General features: G+C 36.0%; 1 protein-coding gene across 2 annotated transcripts in view; it reads right to left on the bottom strand.

The window, feature by feature from the left end:
- MAN2A1 (mannosidase alpha class 2A member 1) overlaps nucleotides 1-26,912 on the bottom strand; it is a 168,894-nt gene that overhangs the window by 87,255 nt on the left and 54,727 nt on the right. For both annotated transcript variants that reach the window (XM_047862940.1, XM_047862948.1), the window contains 5 exons: nucleotides 19,568-19,695; nucleotides 15,297-15,470; nucleotides 12,170-12,356; nucleotides 7,376-7,553; nucleotides 1,402-1,604 (listed from right to left, as the gene is read on the bottom strand). In XM_047862940.1, the coding sequence (XP_047718896.1) occupies nucleotides 1,402-1,604; nucleotides 7,376-7,553; nucleotides 12,170-12,356; nucleotides 15,297-15,470; nucleotides 19,568-19,695 (870 nt within the window). The remainder of the gene's footprint in view (nucleotides 1-1,401; nucleotides 1,605-7,375; nucleotides 7,554-12,169; nucleotides 12,357-15,296; nucleotides 15,471-19,567; nucleotides 19,696-26,912) is intronic.

Genomic DNA, 26,912 nt, shown 5'->3' with positions numbered 1-26,912 from the left:
CTCTATATTACTTAGTACTTTCTCTGTTTTTATCATGGATAGTTTAGAATAACATAATAGATAATTATATTCTATTGGGTAGAAATGCATAAATTTCTCTAATATAGAAATACTATTTTATTACAAATACAATAATATGTATTCTTTTTGCACATTTGTGAGTATCCCAGAAAATAGTCAAAGATCAGGTTTTTGAAATAATGGTAATGACACTTATGGTAACAGTAAAAATAATAAAAACATACTGTTATACCAAAGTACAACGCTTGAAGAAATTCATGATTTTTATAAAAAGGCTTTCCAAAATGTACTGTTTCTACCAGTATATAGAAGAAAGTAGGTGTGACATTACTTTTTAATACTGAGATTCGTCATGAAAATTAATCATCATGAATTCATGATCTGAACGAAGTTGAAAGTGAACTTAACAGGAAAATAAATTAACCTCCTGAGCTACATACACATAGAGAGAGCCTCATGAGTTGCTGGGGTGGTTAATCTTTACCAAAAAACACCAAGACTCAGTTACTTACACTGTCACACTCCTCACTATGACAGCTGCTAGCCACATGTGGTTATTTACACTTAAATTAGTTAAAATTAAATGAAATTAAGAGTTCATTTCCTTAGCCACACTGGTCACATTTCAAGTGCTCAACGGTTACACGTGGCTAGTGGCTACATACTAAACAGTGCAGAAAAGAGAGACAAAATATTTCTATCACTGCAGAAAGTTCTACTGGACACTGATGAAAAGCTCTACTGGATAATGATGGTTTAGAACGTTTTTATTTTCTACCAACTTTTCTGCCTTTTCCAGGTCACTGTACTTTTTCAGCCTATCACTCTGCCTCCATCAGTTCTCATCTCTTTCAAGTTTTGTTCTTCTAAGCAGAAAATCATACCTATAAGAAATATATTTCTAATAAATAAGAACTGAGATGGAGCCTCTAAAGTTCTCCTACATATAAAATACATTAGTTTTGGATTATGTACTTTGAGGCCCACATTTTGGCCACTGAGGGGCCATATTTGTTCCTTTTGACCCTTGTTCTGATTGCTAATCTTCAGACACACATGCTGATGCCAATGTGTGCAAACAATACAGGTGTGCAAACAATACAGGTGTGCAAACAATACAGGTAATTAATTACAAACATATAAAACATAAAATATAGGAGAAAATCTAATTACATAAACTGCTTTTCCTTCCAGAACAAAACCCATGTAATAATTTGATTATGCTTTGGAGACATATCTGATTACATTAAAATTTCGCAATTACATTAAACACATCCTAACACTGCATAAATTTCATATATTATGCAAGACTCTACAAAAAAGGCTATGATAATACAAAAGAGGTGAATAATTAATGTAGCTATCTAAACATAAATGTACCTTAAATGGGATTCCAATATCCTATCCATTCGCTTGTAAAAGGGTCTGGATGTAAAGTAGCCACTCCAGTAATGATCATCTCGGTCAGCGTAAGTGAAAAAATCTCCACTTAGAACAGGGAACATTGATTGGCTATTCTTTCCACTGGTTACATCTTCTTTATCCAGTGCATCAAAGTAATCTGATAAAGTTCCAAACTGTATCTAATGAAAAAAAAAGTTACACTTCAATTATTCATCTCTACCTTAAAATTACATCTAGCACTGAAAGGAGAAGTTAATAATAAATATTTAAGATGTGCTTCCACGTTAAGATGAAAATCTAGCTCAGATTTTACCAAACTCAAAAGCAGGGGGGAAATACACAGTGACTCTTTCTTTTACTTGCATCAAGTCCCAAATTAAATTAAAATAAAACTGATATACCTAAGGGGTTAGAAGAGCTATTGAGATATACCAATTTGGGAATCTGATTAACTCCTTACAAATCTCCAGAATTTCAAAATATGCAGGGGTCATGGCACAGAATTATTCAGAGATGAATGAACGCTGGGAGGAAGCAGAAAAAATAAAACATTTCATTTACATATATTTAGCTATAACATTTTGAGCAAAATGTTCCAGAAGTCTGGAATAACAGTTTTGTTAAGCATTTTCATAGGTCTTATGCACATACACTCTCCTGGCCTCCCCATCTCCCTAGTTTGAGCTCTTATAAGGGAGACTTCAAGAACAGCAGATCATTAAAAATAAACAAAACAGGGGCGCCTGGGTGGCTTGGTCGGTTGGGCGTCCGACTTCGGCTCAGGTCATGATCTCACGGTCGTGAGTTCGAGCCCTGCGTCAGGCTCTGTGCTGACCGCTCAGAGCCTGGAGCCTGTTTCAGATTCTGTGTCTCCCTCTCTCTCTGCCCCTCCCCGTTCATGCTCTGTCTCTGTCTCAAAAATAAATAAACGTTAAAAAAAAATAAACAAAACAAAACAAAAAAGCGACTTTCTCTACCAGCAGGTAACACTGAATAGAAGTAAAACACAAAGAGTGACAAGAATTGAAAGGTTGACTGCTCAAACGTAAAGGTCTTCTGACTAATGATTTAAATTACCAGAACATAAATCCATTTTTATGAGCCCAGACTATTCTATAAATCAAAGGAAAAAAGAAACATTATACCAGACTATGTAAACAGATATTAAAAGGCATGGTTTTTAGAAATAAACAGAGAATTTAACAGGGAATGTATTTCTTTGAGTAACAGTAACATGCTAATTTTGTTGTTTCCTACCTTACACACACACACACACACACACACACACACAGAGAGAGAGAGAGAGAGAGAGAGAGAGAGAGAGAGAGACTAAAACCATTTTGATTCAATGTGGCAGAAAAATAAGAGTAGTTAACAACAGTGAGTAGCATTCTAGTAGAGTGGTTAAGAACAGCACAGAACCTGGATCCAGGTGGAATGGAATTAAATTTCATCTCTACCACTTACCTAACATGTGGTTTTGAGCATATTATATACTGTCTCTGTGTCTTTGTTACAGATAATAGGGTCTAAGTAAAATGCTTAGAAATACAACTGGCAAATAATGGTGTAAGTTTTAGCTATTATTCTTCTATTGTCAAGGCAAATTTCAACTGGAAACACAATGATATTAGAAAGACAAATATAAGTTATCAGAATATAATTGTGACACAATATTTTATGACAGCAAAATAGATGATTTTAAATATTTTAAAATATTTTAATTAATTTTTGTATTAGCCAAGATGAATATACTTCTTTCCTGGCAAATTCCCAGGGCAAAGTTTATGTAAGTGGCCTGGTGGGCTTTCTCACAAACTTAATTCAGTCTCAAAGGACTGAAACGTAATCCTTCATGCTGAGGTTTCAAAAGAAATTATTTAAGACTAAATTTTTCTTACAGAACCTTTTGGTAGCTCAAATAAAGTACATATTTGGGATTCCTAAACAAATAACTAAAAAAATAGTCAAATATTTTTTACATTAAAAGGCAATAAATAATATCTTAAACGTAACTTTAATATTAAAGATCCTCAAACTCCTCTATCTGGACAACATACAGGAAACTTACATAAACTATAAAAAAAAGTGATGATCAATAGCAAACTGACTGTCTTGGCTAGTTCAAGGTCCGTTTTTTAGCCATCTATATTCAATTACTTACTTTTGTTTTTCCTTTCACTAAAAGAAAATAATAAATGTAAGCTTCCAGCTTAGACAAAATAACTTCAAATACCCTACAGAGAAGAGACATAACTAGATAAATCACAAAGAAAAAGAAAAACAAAAAAAAAACACCGAAGAAAAAAAACAACCCACTTTTGTTTGAAAGGTATCTAAGGGCAATCAAAGCAGCCAACACTTGGATGCACAAATTCTGGAAAGAAAGGAAATGCAGGAGGGTTACTGTGTACAAGGTTAGAATGCAAAAGTTAATTACACTTTTTATACATGGACTATACCATGTTCATGGATGGCCTAATATGGATCAATATTCAAATTGATCCATAGGTTCAAAGCAATGCCAATCAAAATCCCAACTTTTTTTTTGGGCGGGGGGGGGGTGGTGGGCAGAAGAAAGAAGACTTATGCTATCAGACATGAAGATCTATTCTAAAACTACAGTAATTAAGACAGTATGAGATGAGTCAAACAGACAAAATTGAATACAGTCTACACAAGATCCACACAAATATAGTTTCATGCATAATGAATGACAAAGATGATGCTACAGTGTAGTGGCAAACTGGTCTTTTCAATAAATAGTGGTAGATATCCATATGGGCAAAAATGCCCTTTGATCCCTACCTTCATAAAATTCATAAAAAATCAATTCCAAATACATTACAGACCTAAATGTTGAAGGTAAAGCAATAAAGCTTCTGGAGGACAACTTCATAAGAAATATATTTTCATGACTATGAGGTATAAACAGAAATTTCTTAAGTAGGACACAATAAGCACTTATCATAAAGGAAAATACTATTATATTATATTTAATTAAAATGAAGGATTTCTGTTTATCAAAAGACAGTATTAAGAAAAAAAAATAGGCTTACATAGTGGGAGACAATATTTGCAAAACTTTCATCTGAAAAAAAAAAGAGTCAAAGGAAAACATATATAAGAACTATAAATGGTACAAAAAGACAGATAACCCAATTTAAGGAAAAGTCATCAAAAGTTTTAAATAGGCACTTCACAAGAAGGTACCTAAATGGCAACAAACTTATGAAAAGAGGTTCAACCTCATAACTACCAGGGAAATACAAAATAAAACAATCACATCTATCATAAAATATAAAAAATGAAAAACAATCATAAGTATACAAAGTCTGAGTAAGGAAGTAGAGCAACTGAAAATGTCATAAAATGCAACAATTAATGCAATCTATTTTGGAATACTGTTTGGCAATATCTGCTGAAGCTCAACATGTGCATACTCAATGACCAAAAATTTCCATCCCACTTTATACCCACATAAACTCACACTTATGTATATCAAAGCATGCACAAAACATTCAAAACGGCTTTATTTATAATAGACAAAAATTGGAAAACAACCCAAATATCCATCAACAATACAATGGACAAATTGTATCATATGGATACTAGAGATATTATACGGCATTAAAAATGAATATGCTGCTACATGCAACAATATGGATGAATGTGGCAAACACAACCTGGAGCAAGGAAATCCAGACACAAAATAACAGATACTTAAGATCCCCTTCTTGTGAAATTTAAAAAGAAACAACACTAATCATGATGACAGAAGGGAAAATAAGCTTACTTTTGTTAAGAGTTGGCAATGATTTGAAGGGGATTTAAGGGACTCTTCTGGATGCTATAAATGTTCTATGTCTTAAACTGGATGGTGATTGCATGGGATTTTTTTAATTTGAAGAAATTCTCTGACACATATGGATTTGTGCGTATCTCCTATGTATGTGATATTTCAATTTTTAATTACTTTAAAAATTGCCCTAGTGGACAAAGGAGGAAATGGGTAAAATACTAAAATCAGGACTTAATTCTGAAGAATCAGGTGGTAGATCCTTTTGTAGACCATAAGAACATTCGTTAGGAAGATGTATTTAGGGATAAAATACCCATATACATATGCCATCTCCCAATCAAGTGTTCGTATATGAGCTTTGTCTTCGAGGAGATTAAGGAGATGATTTAAACACAGACCCCATGCACAGAGTTCATACTTTGGTAGAGAGTCAGTTGTAAATATCTTGAATATACTTGATATTTTATTTAAGTTTATCTGTTTGATACTATTTAAGTTTACTTAATAAACTTGAATTCTCATGACATAGCATGTGGCCTATCATCAGCTTTCTAATCTTCTAAACAGTAACATATGCTTCCTAAACAGAAGCATCTCAGCCCTATGAAAGAAAAAGAGAAAACAAGAATAGTATTAAGAAAAGAACAATGGAGCAACTCATTAAAACGTGTATTATGCTGGGGCACCTGGGTGGCATAGGTGGTTGGGCGTCTGACTTTGGCTCAGGTCATGATCTCACGGTTCGTGTGTTCAAGCTCCATGTCGGGCTCTGCTAACAGTTCAGAGCCTGTAGCCTGCTTCGGATTCCGTGTCTGCCTCTCCCCTGCTCACACTATGTCTCTCAAAAATGAATAAATATTAAAAAATATATATTTTTTAAATAAATAAAAAGTGTATTTTGTTAAAAGAAACTGTTGTATATTTTACCTGAAATCTAGGTTGGTATGATTTATAAGGCAGATTTTTTAAAATTTAAATCCAAGTTAGTTAGCATATAGTGTAATAATGATTTCAGGAATAAAATTTAGTGATTCATCACTTACATATAATGTATAAGGCAGATTTTTTAAAATTGCTTTGCTAATTTTCATTATCCATTTAAAATATTCATAAATTCTTATCACAGAGAAAAACCTCACCTTAGGAAATTAGAAAGCTGATGACAGGCCACATTCTCTTCCTTTCTACAGTATTTTCACAGATATTCTACTGTCTCATGGGTTAGTGTATAAATATAATAAATACACTGGGTAATTTTCTTACAGAGTCTAATATATCACTCTTGTTTGAATGGTGACTCACGAAACATCTGCTAAAAAAAAATGCTTTTATGGGATCAGGAAAATGTGAATCTATCTGGATATATGATATTATTGAATTATTAATTTTGTGATGTAATAATGGCATTATGATTTCATTTGTAAAGTCCTTATCATTTAGAGACAGATACTGAAATGGTTACAGATGAAACTACATGACATCTGAGGTTTCCTCCAAAATCATCCCGGGGAGAAGGGGGAGGGGAGAGTGAGACACAGCTGAAGCTGAAGAGAGTGACCTAGAATTGAGCCATGGATATTGGGAAGGCAGGGTGAGGTTGGGGGGTGGTGGTACTTGAGTCGTTCTCAAAACTTTAGGGTACGTTTTAAATTTTCCACAAGGGGAAAAAAAGAGAACTACAGGCAAATAATTGATTGATTTTAGAAGTCTTCTCATCTAAGAAAAATGCTAGTGTATTCTCTGGACACAAGACATTCATTTGCAAAATTCAGGACATGTCCATCTGCATCTGCCAGTCACACTACTAAATCACCAGGATGCAACTGTCGGAGAGAAACAAACTTTCAATGCCGGTAGAAAAACAGGACATCACTGAAAAATGAACTTCACGCCTTACATGTTTACAGCCACTTAAAACTCATGCCTGTTTACTTCTATGGGAATGGGGAGAAAGGGATCACTTCAGAAACACAACTATAATACTAGAGAATTCTCCTCTGTAAGAACTACAGGTTTACATAAGGACCACATATTCAAGTAAATATTGAGATATGGGAACAAGAAACTAAGGCAACTGTGTTTTAGCCTCACGTAATAATGAGGCCTCAACTTCAAATGCACTTTCATAATTAAATATTTTCTCATTACCTTAACGTTATACTCAGGATGAGAATTCATATAATCAAAAAGCAGCTGGTAATTCTTAAACTGATGATCCCATTCTGTGCGTTCGCAGTAGCGAAAATCATCTCCCAGCGGGGCCAGGAGAACTGTGGTACGGAAGAGCTTTGACTTTTTTCGGTACTGGTCGAGAAGCATCTCAGCCCTACAAAAGAAAAAGGGAAAAAAGGAACAGTAGTAAGAAAAGAACAATGGGGCAACTCATTACAAAGCGTATTATGTTAAAAGAAATTGTATATTTTACCTGAATTCTAGGTTAGTATCATCTATAAGGCAGATTTTTGAAAACTACTATACTAATTTTCGTTGTCCACTTAAAATATTCATAAATTCTTATCACAGAGAAAAACCCATAGTTTTTCTTATCCTTAGAGAAATAAAGTCACAGACCAACTTTGGCATATAATTACTAGGAACATCAATGGCCCTCCTGAAGCCCAGGCACAGATATTGGATCCTGGACAGCCTGTGTTTTAAAATGATTTGGTCCAAAAAGACAATAAGGATTTCTCATCTACATAAACTTTGAAGTTTGCTTTGATTTAACATCTCTTTCTCTAATTTAAGCTAAACTTGCCTGATTAAACATTAAAAAAATAGTTTGAACAAAACCAATTATAGAACCATATTTCCTCTTCAAAAGGAAGAAAAACAACTCATTTAACACCTGCCATCAATAAACTCTGTATCTGTCACAGTGTCCTTCTCAGTACTGATCAACAAATCAAGCTTAGGAATTGAATTAGCTTTTCTGGATTCTACCTCCCTCAGCTCTAACCACCCATGACTCAAAAGGATAGCTAAATACTAAATGTGCTGATGTGCTTTTTTTTTATATTTCATATTCTAGTAATTCTGTAGGAAATCCTTTTGCCAAATGCTGAATTGGGGCAACATTTGAAGAAGACTACGAATATAAGGTATTTAAGAGGAATGGCTTACCAAAGTGAAATTAAACAAGCAGATAAACTCAGAGTAGTTCTCAATGTTGTAATGACACACTTAAGAAATTAGTGATAAATCACTAATATGATTTTTACCCAATGTTCCAATTTTCATTTCAAGGGTTATTCAGAAGTAGGTTCTAATTCACAATATAAAAACTTATGAAAGAAACTCAAAGAACACCAATGATGAAAGAGGTATTTTATAGCAATAGTTAAAAAAAACATTTAACTAAATTTAGAATCTCATGATCTTTCTATAATGATAGTTCTGAAATTGCTTTGCAAATATTAAATTATTAGCAAAATTCGTAACTTGGTGAGTAAAATATAACCATAATATTCTTACAAAACATAGTTTTCTGAGATTAGCATGCAGTGGAGTACTTAATTCTTACTAATAATTTACGAATATTCCACACTTACCAAAACCAATTTTAGATTTTTACTTATAATTAAAAAATACATGTACAATAAGATTAATCAAACAGAAAGACAAATAAAATCAAAATAAATAAGTGAAGAAAACCAAACATATAAATCACAGATTGTAAGATATACTATGTGACAGAGCATCCATCAGATCCCCCAGGCAACCAGAATAAAAAAAAGTAAGTGATCATTTAAATGAATCCCAAGGTTTACTACTAGATACCATATCTTGTGTATATACACATAAGACACATAACAGGAAAGAAATCACAAACATTAAACGTGCCTTTTCCATTTAGCATCTGTCCTCGTGCCCAGGCTCCTGCTCAGAAGGTGTCAACACTGAGAAAGCCAAGGAACCAACCTATACTACCTGGTAGACAGTGGATATTTATTAAATACATGGTACACTACTGACAAATGAACCAATGGAGTATCACTCTGAAGATGTACAGCAGCAATCTGCTCTTCAATTCTTTCACCAGATTCGAAATGTCAACTTACTAGAACCAAGAAAAAAATTCCCTAGAACATCCTACCATTTGACACGTAAATCATCATCATATGTAAAATATTGTGCATGAGAACAAAACCTCAACTTGATAAAGAATGGTGTTTCTTTATTTGGGAAGTAGAGGAACCTGCTGAACTAATAAACAGTATCAAGTGTATCACCTGTAAACTACAGTTCAATTTCATTTCCTTTAGGTTATTAAAACCAAGCACCACTAATCTGGAAGACCTGTGTTTGATCTTCATTCATCAAGAAGTAAAAAGGAAGGTGATGTCTGGATGTGAAGTAACCAGTAGAGTTAAGATTTCAAGACTTGTAAGAAGTTTTTTAAAAAAATCTACTTAAGTATTAAATAGACTCTTTCATCTCTCTGCCCCCAGGTGTCCGGAAACCACTTGCAAAATCAGTGGAACTGACTGAGTGCAAAGTATGTTCCTGGGGGGCAATCTTTGAAGTGTCAGATGGGACACAGCCACAGGATTACACAAAATGGCTTTTTCCCCCCTAAAAATGCACTTTAAACAGATAGGAGGACCAAAAAAAGAGGAGCCTCACAAGGCCTTTGGGTGCACTGAGAGTCCCCAACTGAAGCATCTGGCTGCCTTCAAAGAAATTCCCTATCTTTGACCTCCTGAGCTGAGGATACTCTCCCCACCCTTACCTCTTCTTTTTCACTGTACCTTTTGCTACCTTATACTGGATTACTCTCCCATGCCTAACTAACCTAATCCCAGAAAGCAGGCTATTCACTGTTCCTCAGGGATTTTCATTGCTGTAGGAACCAGGAAAATGAAACCAGGTTGATTCCTAAACTTGGACACTTTAAAAAAAAAAATTATAAATAGATTTTGCTAGAAGGGAACTATGGCTTCAAGAAGGCTGCCACGATAAAACACTTTTGTGTGTGCCACAGTGAGAAGCTCACAATGGAATATTTCATGGCCACAAGGACTCACTCAAGGCAGAGAGACCCAATCTCACCTTCCTCTTCCACACACGATTTTTAAAAAGCAATTTTTTAAAAATAAATAGACTTGACAGTACCTAGTGCAAAGATCTTATTTTATTTAAAAGGCTTTATTGTTGTGCTCTGCAATCACCTGGGGTGATTATGATGGCACTCTATTCTCATTTTTTTGGCCTGGAGACTTTTCAAAAGTTCCCTGGGTGATTTGGGTGGCCGTGGTTGTTAAGTACTGACCTGCCTCACCCTTGCCCGTTTTAACCCTCCTGTGGAAGGTACGATGCTTCGCTTCTTCTCAGCAAGCTGCGCTAGCATGGAGTTCCCTGAAACCATCAAACTTATGACTGGCAAAAAAACTGCACGTAATTATTGTTATATAATCCATGTATTACAATTTGATGAGTTTAAAAATATGTCTACACTTGTGTTACCGTCATGTTACTGAAAAATTTTTTAAGGATGACATGTACAAGAACCTAGGCAGAGTAGGTTTGTGGAAACCTGAAATACTAGGGTCTTAAAACTACGGTTAAAGAATGTTCTGGTTTGTAGAGTTTATGGCTGTCATCATAGTTTAACTGTTTATAGTTTCCCATCTCACTCTCGAAAATTTCCTCATTTGCATAATAAATAACATGATTGATCAAAAAAACAAAATAAAAACCTATTTTACTTTTCTGGCATACATGAGTGGTTTACATTAAAACACAATGGTTTTTTTTAATGTTTTTTACTTTTTTTGAGAGAAAGAGACTGAGCACAACTGGAGGAGGGGCAAAGAGAGAGAGAGAGAGAGAGAGAGAGAGAGAGAGAGAGAGAGAGGAGAAACAGTCTGAAGCAGGATCCAGGCTCTGAGCTGTCAGCACAGAGCCTGACATGGGGCTTGAACCCATGAACCGTGAGATCATGACCTGAGCAGAAGTCAGATGCTTAACCAACTGGGCCACCCAGGCGCCTCTATATTATAACACAATGTTTTATTTATTTATTAATTTTTTAAAATGTTTTTATTTATTTTTGAGATAGAGAGAGACAGAGGGCAAGCGGGGGAAGGGCAGAGAGAGAGAGAGACACACAGAATCTGAAGCAGCTCCAGACTCTGAGATGTCAGCACAGAGCCCGACGCGGGGCTCAAACTCACATACTGTGAGATCATGACCTGAGCTGAAGTTGGACGCCTAACTGACTGAGCCACCCAGGTGCCCCACACAATGTTTTATTTAAATGCATTATACGGCAATAATTTTTAAGTGAAGAAATTAAGCTTCATAAGCACCCAAATTAAAAGTATAGGTAACTAGATAGAATGAGATGCTTCTATCATTAGAGTAATTTTCTTCTTCTTAAAAGAGTGATTCATTCCTTTGATTTTTATTTAGATAAATATGTTTAAATATAAATATTCCTAATTAAAATTTTCTATAAGCCCAAAATGTCAGAAAGATTGAAAGAGTGTATTCATCAGAGCTGGGCAGCATTTACTATTATTGAAATTGTTATTAAAGGAACAGATAATTATACTCTTTATGTGTTCCATTTCAATAAATGTGTTTTTGCAGTTGGGTTGCTTTTCTTACCAATTTATACAATAGAGACCAGAAGTTTTATTATCAACAAAAGTATATGAAATCAATCAAACATAGTAGATGGTTTTTATAATAAGGGCAAAAGAGTTGGTAATAACAGAGTATTATAGGTTCTCCATTGTATATTGATCACCTATTGTTCATTTTCCATTAAATTTTAACACATAAAAAGCACAAAGCTCTGGCATTTTTAAGTCGCTTGAAATCTGGTTTGAATGAACACCTTGAACATGGATAATGTTGGCTACTGAACCCTTTAGCAATGAGCAGCTGAGTTGCTACTTTGTTCGATGGTGTCTTATGAAATGCACATTTTCATACCTCTTTTGGACATTTCCAGGATGTATTGTTTCTGGGGGGACTCCCCAGGGACAACCAAATCTGCCTCCAGGAAGCCGTTTAAAATCAAACTGGCAGCATATTTTAGGATCAGGTCCGCACGTGTGAGGGATGTCATAGCTGTAGAAGGGCATCATGTGGCAAAAAATATCTGTGCCAGATCCCAGATCTAAAATAAAGAGCCAACAGACAAACCTGAATTTATAAATTCTGTTTTCCTATAACTGTTCAAAATGCCAGTACTTTCTACATACGTAATGCAAGTTCGACCCTAAATTCACAACCTACTAAACTACCAGTACATAAGCTTCCATGACATGTAACAACCACCAGGCTGAAGGAGGAGACTCACACCCCAGTCTCTACCTCCTCTATCTAAATTTAGCAGAGACTCATCATTAACCAGCATCCACTGACCTAGGAAGATACAAACCAAACCAAAGCCAAAGCCAAAGTTATGACTGCCTCATCCAAAATTATGGCCATGTCCATCCCTGGCTGCCAGCTCCTGCCCACCCACATCAGTAATGGGAGACACTGAGAAAGACCATTACATTAGCCACAGAAGAAGGGTAAGAAGAGATGAAGAGAATAAAAGGAGAAAAGGAAAAGTAGGGAGGCTTGTGAGAATACTGGGTAAATTCCTATCGACTTCTTGCTGTGAGGAGAAGGAAGTGCCACCAGAAGACTTCAGAGAGTCTCCCAGATGCTCACCAATAAAAAGCCAATGGTACTTTCACCAAGAAGGCAGCACAGGACAAGTAAAAGTAATTTTCAAAACAAAACAAAAAAGCAAAACAAAAACCCACCAAGAATAAAAATAAAGCAAACGAACAAACAATATATATATATTGTGTGTGTGTATATATATGTGTGTGTGTATATATATATATACACACACATATACATATATATACATACATACATATATACATATATGTATATATACATGTGTATATATAAATATAAATACATATCTATACATACATACATACATATATGTATGTATGTATGTATAGATAGATAGATAGATAGATAGATAGAAAGCAAGCACTAGTTCCTGATGCAGAATTGTTTTTATTTAAAACCTCAATGCCAGGAAGTGTTACCACTGCCCTTGAGAGGTCAGAAGCCTACCACCCAGTGAGTGCAGGATTTAACCAGGAGTTAAAAATGGTTATCTTTATAGACTCCTGACCTAGAAGTACCTCCCCGCCTTTACTGAAGTATGGATTTCTACTTTTCAGCAATGGGTATGTACTGCTTTCATAATAAAGAGTTACAACAAATAAAAAATTAAAAGCAACATGCACATTTTAAAAAGTGAAAATACCTGCTTCATTAAGAACCAGAACACACAAAGCAGCTCAACTGAATTCCAACATAATTTTGAAGTAACATCTTCAAATCTATCTGGTGAGCCTACAATACTCCGATTCTATCTCATACTCCATTTAGTTAAAGTCATTACCAGTTCTCTCCCAAATTTCAAAGCTATTATAATCTGTACTTTTCTGTGCTGTAAGTTGTTTCGCTGAATCAGATTCCAGTGTGACATCATGGATGCTGGTCACTAATACCTGCTCTCAACACAGAGGCTGTCACAATCCCAGACACTGATGGCACCTTCTCTTCCTTCTTCCTATAGATCGAAGACACACTCCACATCCCACTGCTTCACCTCACCCCATAATATTTAACAACTCATTTTCACATTGCAGTTTATCTGCTGCATTTGATGTTGTCTTTTATCAAATTAAGACTGTAATTTCCTTACAGGCAAGGGAGTTTTCTGTGTTTTTTCCAAGCATGGTATTAAGTACATAGAAGTACTTAGTAATTTCTTGCTGATTGATATTTATGGACAATTTGAATATAGGCGACTGTTTAAGTAGGGCCTTTTCAAATTAACAATCTTTTTTTTTTTAAATTAATATGCTCTTTGCATTTGATCCAACTATACAGGATATAACCCCCTACAAGTTCTTGTTTTCCCTCCAGGTTTTTATTTTCCAGAATAAAAAATGATACAGTTAATTTCTTTCCTTACTGAAAAAAACAGCAGTACATATAAGGGAGTTACTGTCTAGATTTACAAATGATTTTTTGAGAACACTCGGGAGAGAGCTAAATTACACAGGAAAGAAAATATGATGTAATACAGTAATTCCTGAACATTGTTTTAGCAACAAAATCCTTTTTGCAGATGAAATCTTAAGGAAAACTCAGTATCAGGATGGCAGTGAATACCAGGGAGGTAAAAGCCTGGGTTTGTGAACTACACAAAGACGGATTCAAACCTCACCTCTGTACCTACTTGCCCTTATGACTTTTGGCAAATGGCTTCACGTTCCTAGCATCCATTCCTTCACCATTTAAAAGGAATTATAAGAGAACTGAATTTAAAGGATAAAGATTCAGTGAGAGAGTGGATATAAAGCATACAATACAATGCATGGCCCATAGTAAAAACTCAATAAAGAAGAAATAATAAAGTATTCTGAATTAAATGGGTGTTGGGAAAGGCAAAAATATCTTAAGAAGCCTAAATCTTGTCTTCTCCTCAACCCCCCACCCCCAGCCAAGAGCTGTGAAAGTCTGACCTTGGAACACCTGTGCACCCACAGACCACAACATGAGAACAGCAGTACAGATAACAGGAAGGCTGTTCTAGGAGGGCAGGATTAAGGTTTTAAAAGGCAATTCTTACTAGATGCAGAGACAGGAAAGACAGAAGAAGGAAACAGAGGCTGAACATGAAATAAATGACTGGATACAAGATATAACACATGTTCAACTTTGTATAAAACAGGTTCTTTTTAAAATAGAAAAAAAAAGCATTTAAAAAAGACTAATTCCTTACATTTATTTACTTCCTTTAGGCGTAAAAAAGAATCCACAATGTTCTATAGATAAATATCTTCACCATTGCTTAAAAGAGTCTTAACACAAAAACTCTGGGGAATAAATTCTAAGAATCTGTGTCTTTAAGCAACCTAATTTTCAAGACTGACACTCTGAATAAAACCTGTAAAGCCTGAGTTCATAACCCTTATGAAATAACATCTAGGTCAAGGGAGACCTTCCACGTTCATCAAACCCTACATACCCCAATTCTGTCTCCAAAAAAATTCCAGCGTTTTATGCAATGCAAAATGTTTTTTAACTGCATAATGAACTCTCTGAATAAGCATGTGAGAAAATCCAGCCCGTTTAAGAAGATAAGCCATTGTTGGGGAATGTCCAAAAGGATCAATAGACCAACCAGACCGAGGTTTCACTCCTGTTGATAAAGAAAATAAGTGTTATTTTTTTAACTGACAATGACATGAAAAGAAGTCACATTACCGTCAGAGCCATCAGAGTTTTGTGGTATTCCAGGTATGAGGACAAACGATCTGCCCAGCATTCATTCCCCTTTAGCAAACACTCCCAGCAGGGCTCCCAGAGGAAAGGATCCTGGCCCTGTCATGTCCTCCCAGGCAGGGGAATTGCACAGTAGGTTAATCAAGGAGCTGAAAGAAGTACTCTGCCATCTTTAATAGGTATTAGCAAGCCACTGCCATGCAGGGAAGCTGGAGAAACAAACAGGACCTAACCCCTGCCCTGCCCTCTAAGACCTCACAGTCTTGTTTTGCTTTGAGTTGGACAACCCAGCAACTTGATGTTACAGAATAAAGAAAAGTACGCTAACTCATTTCAACTTGTACTCCTCAATCCCAAGTTAAGGAATTTGTAGGCCATCTTTCATACTTCACAACAGTTCTGTATCATCTTATTATGCAGTGGCAGAACTGGCCCAAATAACTGTTCCGTATTTCGTTAAATCTTAAGACATTTTGATGCTGGTGCTTTCTCTCCACCTAGAAAGGATGAATGGAATTTTTCACAATTGACTCACATCAATTATAAGAGCTATCGACTAAAGATATACCTCAATTTCTCCAAGGATACAATGTAAAAAATAAACATAATAAATGCAAAGACTGGATTAATGAAATATGATTATTTACCTGGCATTATACAAACCTCATCTTTTATTTATTCAGTACACTCAAAGAAAACTTCTACATACAACCTATATAAATCTACATAAGTAGTATTACCTTGTGCATTTTTTTTTTACTCAAACACCAGTTTAGCACCTTCCATAAACCTAAGGCTATGAGAGGTTCTAGGGTTAAAACAGGAGTTAATCCTGATCCTAACAGCACAAAGTATCATGCAAATAGGTATAACAAAGAGTAGCAGAAAAGAGAGGAGAGGGAAGAACTCTGGAGAACAATCCTGAAGATGAACAGAGATGAGAAGCCGGCAAAAGAGACTGATAAGAAAAAGTCAGAACTCTCAGAGGGCCAAGAGCATCTGTCAAAACTCAAAGAACTGCCCACGTATTTTTGCATTTCACATATGTAATTTACCTCTAAAAATTGTAAAGAAATCCTGAACCCTATTTAGTATTTTTGGGTTTTTTCTGGTGATATGGGTTTAACAAATTCTGGAGCTGCTTTTCATGCATTCTGAGATTGAGCAAATTGAGACAAGGGAGCCAAGTTTCACACTGTTAAGAAAAGCAACTACAGAATATGTAAATGTGGGAGAGCAGGATGTACTTTGTGATCTTGAACTGAAACATGAGGTATCAGTACTAACTTATGGCTTTATAACACACACGTGTGCGAGCCTACACAAGAGGGCAAACATGACCTCTTTATAAAAGTTTGGATTTGTTTTATGCTACACTTTTACCTCAATTTGCTCCTTAACTCCTCCTAAAAAAATATGTGCTGTACCAAGGAAAACCTAGCACAGTATTGGCATCCTTTATAGGTCTCTGCCTAGCTCTTACCTCCTTTCATGAAAAAGATTCTGTGCTATTAAAGTAAGATTAAGATTGTCAAAATATATAAAAGTAAAAACTGTTAGGAAAAATAACAGGAAAGCATCATTAAAAAGAATAAGTACACCACTCAATTTCTGGCAAACCTAATAGACTTAAAAATTAGAACTTGAGTAATATGAATAATATAATTAATAAAACTGGATTATTTCAAGTACATTTAGTATTAAAACATAAGACAAGTCAGGGAACAATTATAAAAATGGGTATTTTGGGCAAAAGACAATCTGAAAAACTCAAACTTAAAAAAAAGTTTCTAATGATCATATTAGTTAGTGTAATAAAGTTCATAAAAGCAGAAATTAACAACAAAAACCTAAACAATTTAAAAAAGCATTCCATGGCCAAATATAAAGTATCCAAAATGATATGTTGTTCCAAACTATTTAGAAAACAAAACAGAACATGAATTTACAAGATGCAGCCAAAGCCCACCAGAAGAAACTTCATATTCTCAAATGTATTCATTATCTAAATGTAAGAGCTAAAACCATAAAATTTCTAAGAAAAAAACCACAGAGTTCATGATCGTGGGTTAGATAATGACTTCTTGGTTATGACATCAAAACACAAGTGACAAAAGAAAAAATAACTGGACTTCATCAAAATCAAAACTTTTGTGCATCAAAGGACACCTTCATGGGGCACCTGGGTGGCTCAGTCGGTTAAGCAACTGACTTCAGCTCAGGTCATGATCTCACGGTTCGTGAGTTCGCGCCTTGTGTTGGGCTCTGTACGGAGAGCTCAGAGCCTGGAGTCTGCTTCAGATTCTGTGTCTCCCTCTCTCTCTGTGCATTCCCCCCCCCCCCCACACACACACTCACACTCTGTTTCCCTCTCTCTCTCTCTCAAAAATAAATAAATATTTTAAAAATATTAAGAAAAATTAAAAAAAAAAAGGACACCTTCAAGAAACTGAAAACCCACAGAATGGAAAAAAAATATTTGCAAATCATTGTCTGACAAGAAACTTGTATGAAGAATATATAAAGAACACTTACAAGTCAACATAAAAAGACAAAGAACCCAACTGTAAAAATAGCAAATAATTTGAATAGACAATTTTCCAAACAAGATATACAAACAGCCAATACACACGTGAAAAAATGGTTAACATCATAGTCTTTAGGGAAATGCAAATCAAAGCCATAATGAGGTACCATTTCACACTCACTAGCATGGCTAAAATAAAAAAGACAGTAACAAATGCTGCTGCAGATGTGGAGAAATTAGAACCCTCCTACACTGCTGGTGAGAACGTAGAAGGGTGCGGTCATTTTGGAAACAATTAGGCAGCTCCTCAAAACGCTTAACACAGCACGCTACCCAATGACCCAGCACTTCCGTTCCTAGGTATGTACCCCCAAAGAAATGAAAACATATGTCCTCACAAAAACTTACACAAGTGTGTATAGCAGCATTATTCACAGCAGTCAAAAGGGGAATAATCTAAATGTCCATCAACTGAAAAATGGAGAAACAAATGTGGTATTTCCAAACAACACACTATTCAGCTAAAACCCCTGCCACCCCCATTCACTCTTTATTTTTATTTTGGAAGAATTCAAACTTGAGAAAAGGTGTAGGAATCATATGAAGAACTCCGATAAAGTTTTCAACCAGATTTACCAATTATTAACACATAACAAGTTACAGTGAACATCTGATTTTATCAGTGCAGCATCCTCTTCCAGTAGTAACAGGATTCTTCTTTCGTGGACGACCCATTCACGTGGTTCAGGTGAGGCTTACCCTGCCTTCAACAAACCCTTCCGCCCCATGACCATTTCCAAGAGCTGACTAGGCCTTGGTGATTTCAGCTCCTATACCTCTAGCCACAGAAACTGGCTCAGGGTTATGCACTTAATCCAAAGTGAGCCAATTAGTTAAGGCGTTAAGGAAAACTTCTCCTGGTTCAACTAGGAAGATGAGAGTCCTAGTTGCCTATGGCCATCTTACCATGTGGAGAGAGCCAGGAGAAGATGAAAGCCATGAAAAAATAAGCAGAACCAAAAGAGACAGTGCCTAGACAACAAAATTCGAGTCCCCTGGATCCAACCATACCTGAAGTTACCATATATATCTCTGTAAATCTCAATGACAAAACGAATACCTTCTTTTCATTCTTCTTTTGCTTTTTTTTCTTAGGCAAGTAAATTAGACTTTTGCCTCTTCTAACTAATAGTTTTAACTAATATAAAACTAAAACCCCAGAGGGATATTATTAGAAAAAAACTACTCTAAAATTAATAAGAATAATACATAAAATAATAGATTACAAAGTAGATGACTGTAAAAGTGACCATATTACATTTATGTAACTTAGCTTATGATCAAATAAACATCATAAATTGATGAGGGATAAAAAATACTAGGAAAACTGGTTATTTAAAAAAAAAATAAATAAAGCCTCATCTCATGTTCTCCCAAATTAACTGCCCAAAGTTGTCCAAATGAAGGAGAAAGACGTTAATACATACCTAGATTTTTTTCCAGCCACTGATGTCCTTCAATTAGTTGGTCAATTAAGGCAAAATAATGTGGAGCAGCTTCATCAGGCATAACCCAGCCACCTGTCACAATTTCAAACTGACCATTTTGTAGCAAACTGGAGAGAAAGTAATATAGGAGTTACAATAACACACAAGAAAAGTTCAAATAAAAGATTTGAAACAGCATAAACATTAGGGACAACCCTTAAGTGTAACCAGTATTTATATTAGTTACTAAAAAAAGTTTTTTAAACCAGGGAATAAATTTCAAATTTGTGACTCTGGTGATAAAACATTCTTAGTAAAGTGCCTGTGGTGACACTCGCCCCCACCACTTCCACCCTAGGCAAAGCCACTGTAGGTCACTTTGGAAGTTCCTTTTCATAAAGTTATAATCTCCCGGACAACTTCAAAGATCCTGACGGAAACACATCTGACTTATTTCTGAATCTTGCAAAGCACCTAGCAAAGTGCTTTACTTGTGGTATATGCCAAATGAGGGTTTATTGAAGGACTGTCATTTTAAGTACTACATTTGTTTCAATACACCTATATTGAAAAAAACCAATATTTATTTTAGTCTTTCTGACACTGGTAAGTTAATCATGCAAACTACACAAAAGTAATAATAATAAAGGTAAAGCTAGTAAATATCACATGCTTCTGGGAATATAGAAAACATTATTAAGCACTTTGCTCCAAATTCAGCTAAAATGTTATCTGTATAGTTTATTTTACATCACTGAGTGAAAAGCTCTAACATTACCATTATCCGTCCATTGGGTACTCCTTTGCCATAATGCCATACAAGGTAACTAGATTCCCAGCCCTAGAGCAACTGAATTGTTACAAGATGATAGCTTCCTCCAAGGAAAAAAATGATAAATGACTAAAAATTTGAAGAAGTACCTGAAGAAGTACACAAGTCAAGAATTTAAGCAAACACCTTAAATGTCACAGACTTGTCAGTGTGCAGCACGATGGTTTGAAAAATAGTGTAAATTTTCAGAAAAAAGCAGCAGCTTTAATAGGATACACATCACTGGATACCTACCACTAACAGTCAAGTACCAAGCCAAATTTAGTTGAAGCAGACCAGACATAAAAGATTAACATTTTCCTACAAAGCCTATAACAGAATCCACAGCATTAACACAGCATCTGATTCATTCAAACATATGCATAATCGTATAATCAGTGACAGAGTGGATAATGGACACACTTTTTAAAATGGAATGAATGGGGGCGCCTTGGTGGCTCAGTCGATTAAGTGTCCAACTACAGCTCAGGCAGTGATCTCACAGCTCATGAATTCAAGCCCCTCGTCAGGCTCTCTGCTGTCAGTAAGGAGCCTGCTTCAGATCCTCTGTCTCCCTCTCTCTCTGCACCTCCCCACTCATGCTGTCAAAAATAAGTATTTTTTAAAAATAATAAAATAATTAGAATGAATGAATAATTCTTTGCATAAAGGTTAATCTGTATTGCCATGGGAATCACCAACTAACAATTCACATAAAAGTGTCTAAAAAAACCCAAATGTCCAGTCAAACCTCGGATTCTCATAGGCCCAAATCAAGAATTTATGGTACAGAAGCTGGAAATTAAAAAAAAAAAAAAAAAAAATGCATTTCTTTATGAATACAACTAAATCCAAGGTTCTTCTGACCTGCTTTTACTGTCAAACTACTTCCAGTCAGTTCTCTTTCTTATCTTCCTGGCGACTGCCCGATTTAGCCACACTCTGGAGGCTCTGGCCCAGACCCAGGCTCTTACATCTTATGGCCAGTACTTGGAAGCCTGAGATGTCTGGAAAGATTTGGGATTTAATCTCTGGCCATCAAATATAGAAGTGTGACTCCTTATCTCAGTATTCCAGTAAACAGATCGTTTGGAAAATTTCAGAAATAAATTGGCCAAAGTCTTTGCTGCTTCTGAACAGAGAAGAGAAATTACAGATTAAAAAAACTAAAAGTTAAAATGAAAAAAAAAAAAAAAATCACTCCAATGATGGAACTTTTCATCTATATCAGTTTTATTTTGCTACGTAATTCCTGTCCCATAGGCATGAATGGGCTCCAAGAAACAGCAAACTGAACAAAGAATCACACCTACTATACACAGCAAGTAGTTTCTCAGGTCTCTTTGTAAACAATCTATCTCTTTCCCCTCCCCATGATGCCCAGATGCTACTATGATCATGTATTAATCATGTATGAAAGGTAACACAATGGTTACTTTTTTTTTTTTTAATGTTTAATTTTGAGAGAGAGACACAGAGCATGAGCAGGGGAGGGGCAGAGAGAGGAGGAGACAGAATTCGAAGCAGGCTCCAAGCTCTGAGCGGTCAGCACAGAGCCTGATGTGGGGCTTGAACTCACGAACCATGAGATCATGACCTGAGCCAAGTCAGACACTTAACCGACTGAGCCTCCCAGGCGCCCCTGAACACAACGGTTACCTTAAAGACTGTCTTGTCACTTCATTCTGGGAAGGCATGGAAAGCCTCCCATGCATTAAAATGTTTTCCAAAATATTCTCACCTACTTATTTTCTTCTCTCCTATTCTTCCCAACCTGACTGGTCCCAGTGGTCCTCATGTCTCTGTTCAAATAAAACCTACCCAAAGAAGTCAGCCTGAGCACCTAACCTAAAAATACTCCCACCATACCACCACACTCCATCACACACCAGAATTACCTTGTTCATTTCCATGTCTTCTCTCTCTCCCTCCTCAGCCCCACCCACCATCAGAACACAACATAGGCTCCCAGAGAGCATGAACCAGGATATGCTGTTTTGTTCACTTTTCCACGCCCAGCCCTGAGAAGCATGTTTGGCACATAAATAGGCACTCTGATAGTTGTGAGATGTAAGAGGGATGTGTAACGAGATTCTCAGCTCAGCTTTTTACAGAAAGCTTTACATTAGATGAAGCTCAGAGACATACACAAAATAAACCAGTCAGCACAGGGCCAGGTGGAAAGGAGTCTCGGAATATTCTAGGTATGAGGTGGTACGACCTAGAATACGAAAGTGGTAGGAAATATGGAAGAGGAGAGAGACAGGAGGCGTTTTCATGAAAAATCAGTGCAAATTAGGAAATCAGGGGTGATAGAAGAAAGGATTACAGCCCACATGGCTTGGGACTGTTAATTCCTGGTGTCTGATGGTGGGGCAGTGTTAAAGACACAGTGCAGTTGAGAAGAGAGGTCACTTTGTGATCATAAACGTAAATTTGGATAAGGCTGTTTGATATGACAGTGAGACATCTAAAAGGAGCTAACTGTAAAAGAAAAGTTAAGGAAAAGAGGCCGATATAAAAATTAAGCTTGAGGGGATTAAAACAAAGAGGAAACAGAGAAGGATAGGAAGTCAGGAGAAACAATCAAAAGGAGAGTCAAGGACCAAACAGAAGGGGTAAAAAAAAATAGAGGCAATAAGAAATGTTAAAGATAAAAAGAATCTGAAACATTCTAGAAAACAGTGATGAAGTAAAACCTGCCATTCTACTTGATAAAAGCCATTTTTATAGTTAAAAAACTATCATGTAACTGTGGCTTACTCAAAAATAGACACTTTGGTGGGTCAGACTATAAAGCTATGAAGTCTATTTTTACAGTATTTATACCATTGGGACGACTGTGGCTCAGTCAGTTAAGCGTCCCATTCTTGACTTTGGCGCAGGTCATGATCTCACGATTCAGTCTGTGAGATCAAGCTCCGGGTCAGGCTCTGTGCTGAATGTGCAGCCTGCTTGGGATCTTCTCTCTCTCTCCACCTCTCCCCTGCTCATACTCGCACTCTCTCTCACTCTCAAGATAAATAAACATTAAAAAAATAAAATATTTATACTATTAAAATAGCAAATTAAATAAGTGGAAAAGAATGAGACATAGTTTCATTTATAAAAATTTCAAGCTTGTGGCTAGAACTCACAAACCAAGAGATCATGACCTGAGCCAAAACCACGAGTCGATGCTTAACCGACTGAGCCACACAGCCTCCCCCGCCCCAAAATGTATATAAGCAATAACAGGAAAATAACAGGAAAGCTATGTTAGCCTACAAAAAAGTGCCATATTTAAAATTGTCGCTGTTAGCAACATAATGAAAATAAAATTAAGACGGACCGCAAGTGTACATTTGAGACTTTAATAATTTTTTTAATCACATAACAGGAAATACCTATAACTACAGAAAAAGTTACTTAGAAAAAATACAGGTACTTCCAATTTCCATGTACTCCATATTCAACAAGCATCACCTGAGCTATTTCTCTGCACTAGGAGAATACAAAATCAAAAAAGACATGCTCCCTCCATAGGATCTATTGCTTAGTTTCTGCCAAGAAACTGGCTTTTGGCAAGCTTTTTACGTGTACAATTTTTCCTCATATTTCCTAATAAACATGAGATATAGAAGCAAAAGTGAAAAGACAGGAAAAGGGAAGGAAAGAAAATATATACGCACAGCAAATCTAGAAAAAAGGAAACCAGGCACTAACTTTCAAAATTAACTTTCAAAATCAAAACACTCCTGTTTCACTCTTTTAAATGGCTGACTTGTAACTACTGGTAACGGCATCACACATTTCTATGTTTCTACCATTTCATTGCTTGGGAATTTGGTATAAAAAGCTTAACTAAATAACTGATCAAAATTAGGCTCACTTTGCCTAAGATGTAGAATTTACACTTAAGAATGTACTTGCCAAGCACATGAAGCTGCAAATCATTTTCTCTGAGTGTCACTTTTTCCCTATGTAGGCTCATCACACATTTGGAATTTGGTCACACACAGAAGGATAGACTCAAAGAGCTTTTTTCCCTAATGGGGAAATTGTTACAGATAACTTAGTAGTAAAAAATGCATCATTTAGCAAGCTTCAAAGAATCACAAATTAATTTCACATGAGAAAACGAGTTGAATTTGTAATCATACATCTGGGGAAATATGAAATAATACAAGATGATGTACAGGGATTCATTCTTAAATAAAAATTTAGTTAACTGGAAAATTCAAAAAGATGGAGGCTCCCGATGAATCAATTAATACCCTAAAAACATTTGCTTATCATTTGCTTGATTCGTATGCCTTTCATGGGAAGTACCTAATAAGAAAAGTAAAATCTGTTTTAAGATTCCTCATATAGGAATAATTGGGGAAATTCGTCATATACTTGTCAATATTGTTGATGCCTGTCTTTAAAGATTTAGTACACGAGGCACAAATGGCAAATGAGTTATCTCCCATCATTTCTTCCTCACTTCATTCCAGCCATACTCCTTCTTTTAGTTAACTGTCCGTGCAATCTTTCTTCCTGGAATAACACCACCTCCCCCCAGAAACCATCTACTTCACTGGCTCTTACAGATCCACTGGGAGCCCGTCGTAGCCACCATATCCCATCCCACCTAAATTGTTATCTTTCATGAAAACCCTAAAATTTCTTTCATAGCATTTATCACAAAATCTAATTACACACTGTCTATTTACTGTCTTTCTCCCTCAACAGACTGTAGGCTCCATGAAGGCAGGAGTCTCCTCCAGTTTGGTCAATATTTACCACTCAGGGTTCCTTTTAGAAAAGGGTACCAAGACCTCATAAGACAAGTGAACAAAGAATGTGAAGCATTTATTTCAGAAATTCTTGGCTCCCCAAACTGAAAAGAAATTTAGTCTCACTCAGAAGGAAGTGCAAATTACAACTTCAATGAGATGCCACGTTTACTCATCACACTGGAAACATCAAAATGTTGTGTGTGACGCCACACTATGACATCAAGGATGTATGGACATAGGTATTGTCACATATTGCTAGCAATAACTATCAAATTTTAAAATGCATATATACTTCTGTATATTCATATTCATTAAAATATTCATATTCATTAAAAAAAGTCAGGAAGTATTTTAAAGTATAAAAATAAACAAAAGCATTATGTACACTACATATGAAGATACATTCCATGCATTCACAAAAGACCAGAAATAAAACTACATGGGCATCCATTGCAAAGAGTTAAATAAATTAAGGTCCACTGATAATATAGATTTTTATACCATCTTTAAAAAAGGGGCTCTTCAGAAGCACCTAGGTGGCTCAGTCAGTTAAGCATCTGACTTTATCTCGCAGTTCATGAGTTTAAGCTCCACGTTGGGCTCTGTGCTGACAGCTCAGAGCCTGGATCCTGCTTCGGATTCTATGTCTCTCTCTCTCTCTCTGCTTCTCCTCCAGTCACATTCTGTCTCTCTCTCTCAGAAATAAACATTAAGAAAAAATTTTAATAAATAAACAAACATAAAAAAAGAGGGGGGAGGGTGGGCTCTTCTCTCCTGGAAGGTTCTCCAAGATATTAAGGTTAAAAAGCATGGTACATACACAAAAATAAACTCAAAATGGATGAAAGCCCTAAATGTGAGACAGGAAATCATCAAAATCCTACAGAAGAAAGCAGGCAACAACCTCTTTGACCTCAACCGCAGCAATTTCTTACTCGACACATCTCCAAAGGCAAGAGAATTAAAAGCAAAAGTGAACTACTGGGGCCTCATCAAGATAAAAAGTTTCTGCACTGCAAAGGAAACAAACAACAAAACTGAAAGGCAACCAACAGAATGGGAAAAGATATTTGCAAATGACATATCAGATAAAGGGCTAGTATCCAAAATCTATAAGGAACTTACCAAAACAAATAACCCAGTGAAGAAATGGGCAGAAGACATAAATAGACATTTTTCCAAAGAAGACATCCAGATGGCCAATAGATACATAAAAAGATGCTCAACATCACTCATCATTAGGGAAATATAAATCAAAGCCAAACTGAGATACCACCTCATGCCAGTCAGAGCAGTTAAAATGAACAAATCAGGGGACTATAGATGCTGGCGAGGATGTGGAGAAATGGGAACCCTCTTGCACTGTTGGTGGGAATACAAACTGATGCAGCTACTCTGGAAAACAGTGTGGAGGTTCCTCAAAAAATTAAAAATAGACCTACCCTATGTATGACCCAGCAATAGCACTGCTAGGAATTTACCCAAGGGGGATACAGGAGTGCTGATGCACAGGGGCACTTGTACCCCAATGTTTACAGCAGCACTTTCAACAATAGCCAAATTATGGAAAGAGCCTAAATGTCCATCAACTGATGAATGGATAAAGAAGACGTGGTTTATGCATAAAATGGAATACTACTTGGCAATGAGAAAGAATGAAATCATGCCATTTGCACCAGTGTGGATGGAACTGGAAGGTATCATTATGCTAAGTGAAATAAGTCAGAGAAGGACAGATATCATATGTTTTCACTCATATGTGGATCTTGAG

This window comes from Prionailurus viverrinus, chromosome A1 (assembly GCF_022837055.1).
Source record: "Prionailurus viverrinus isolate Anna chromosome A1, UM_Priviv_1.0, whole genome shotgun sequence".
NCBI classification, from domain to species: Eukaryota; Metazoa; Chordata; class Mammalia; order Carnivora; family Felidae; genus Prionailurus; species Prionailurus viverrinus.
Note: the sequence above shows the minus strand (reverse complement) of the source record. Positions and strands in the feature narration are given on the sequence as shown.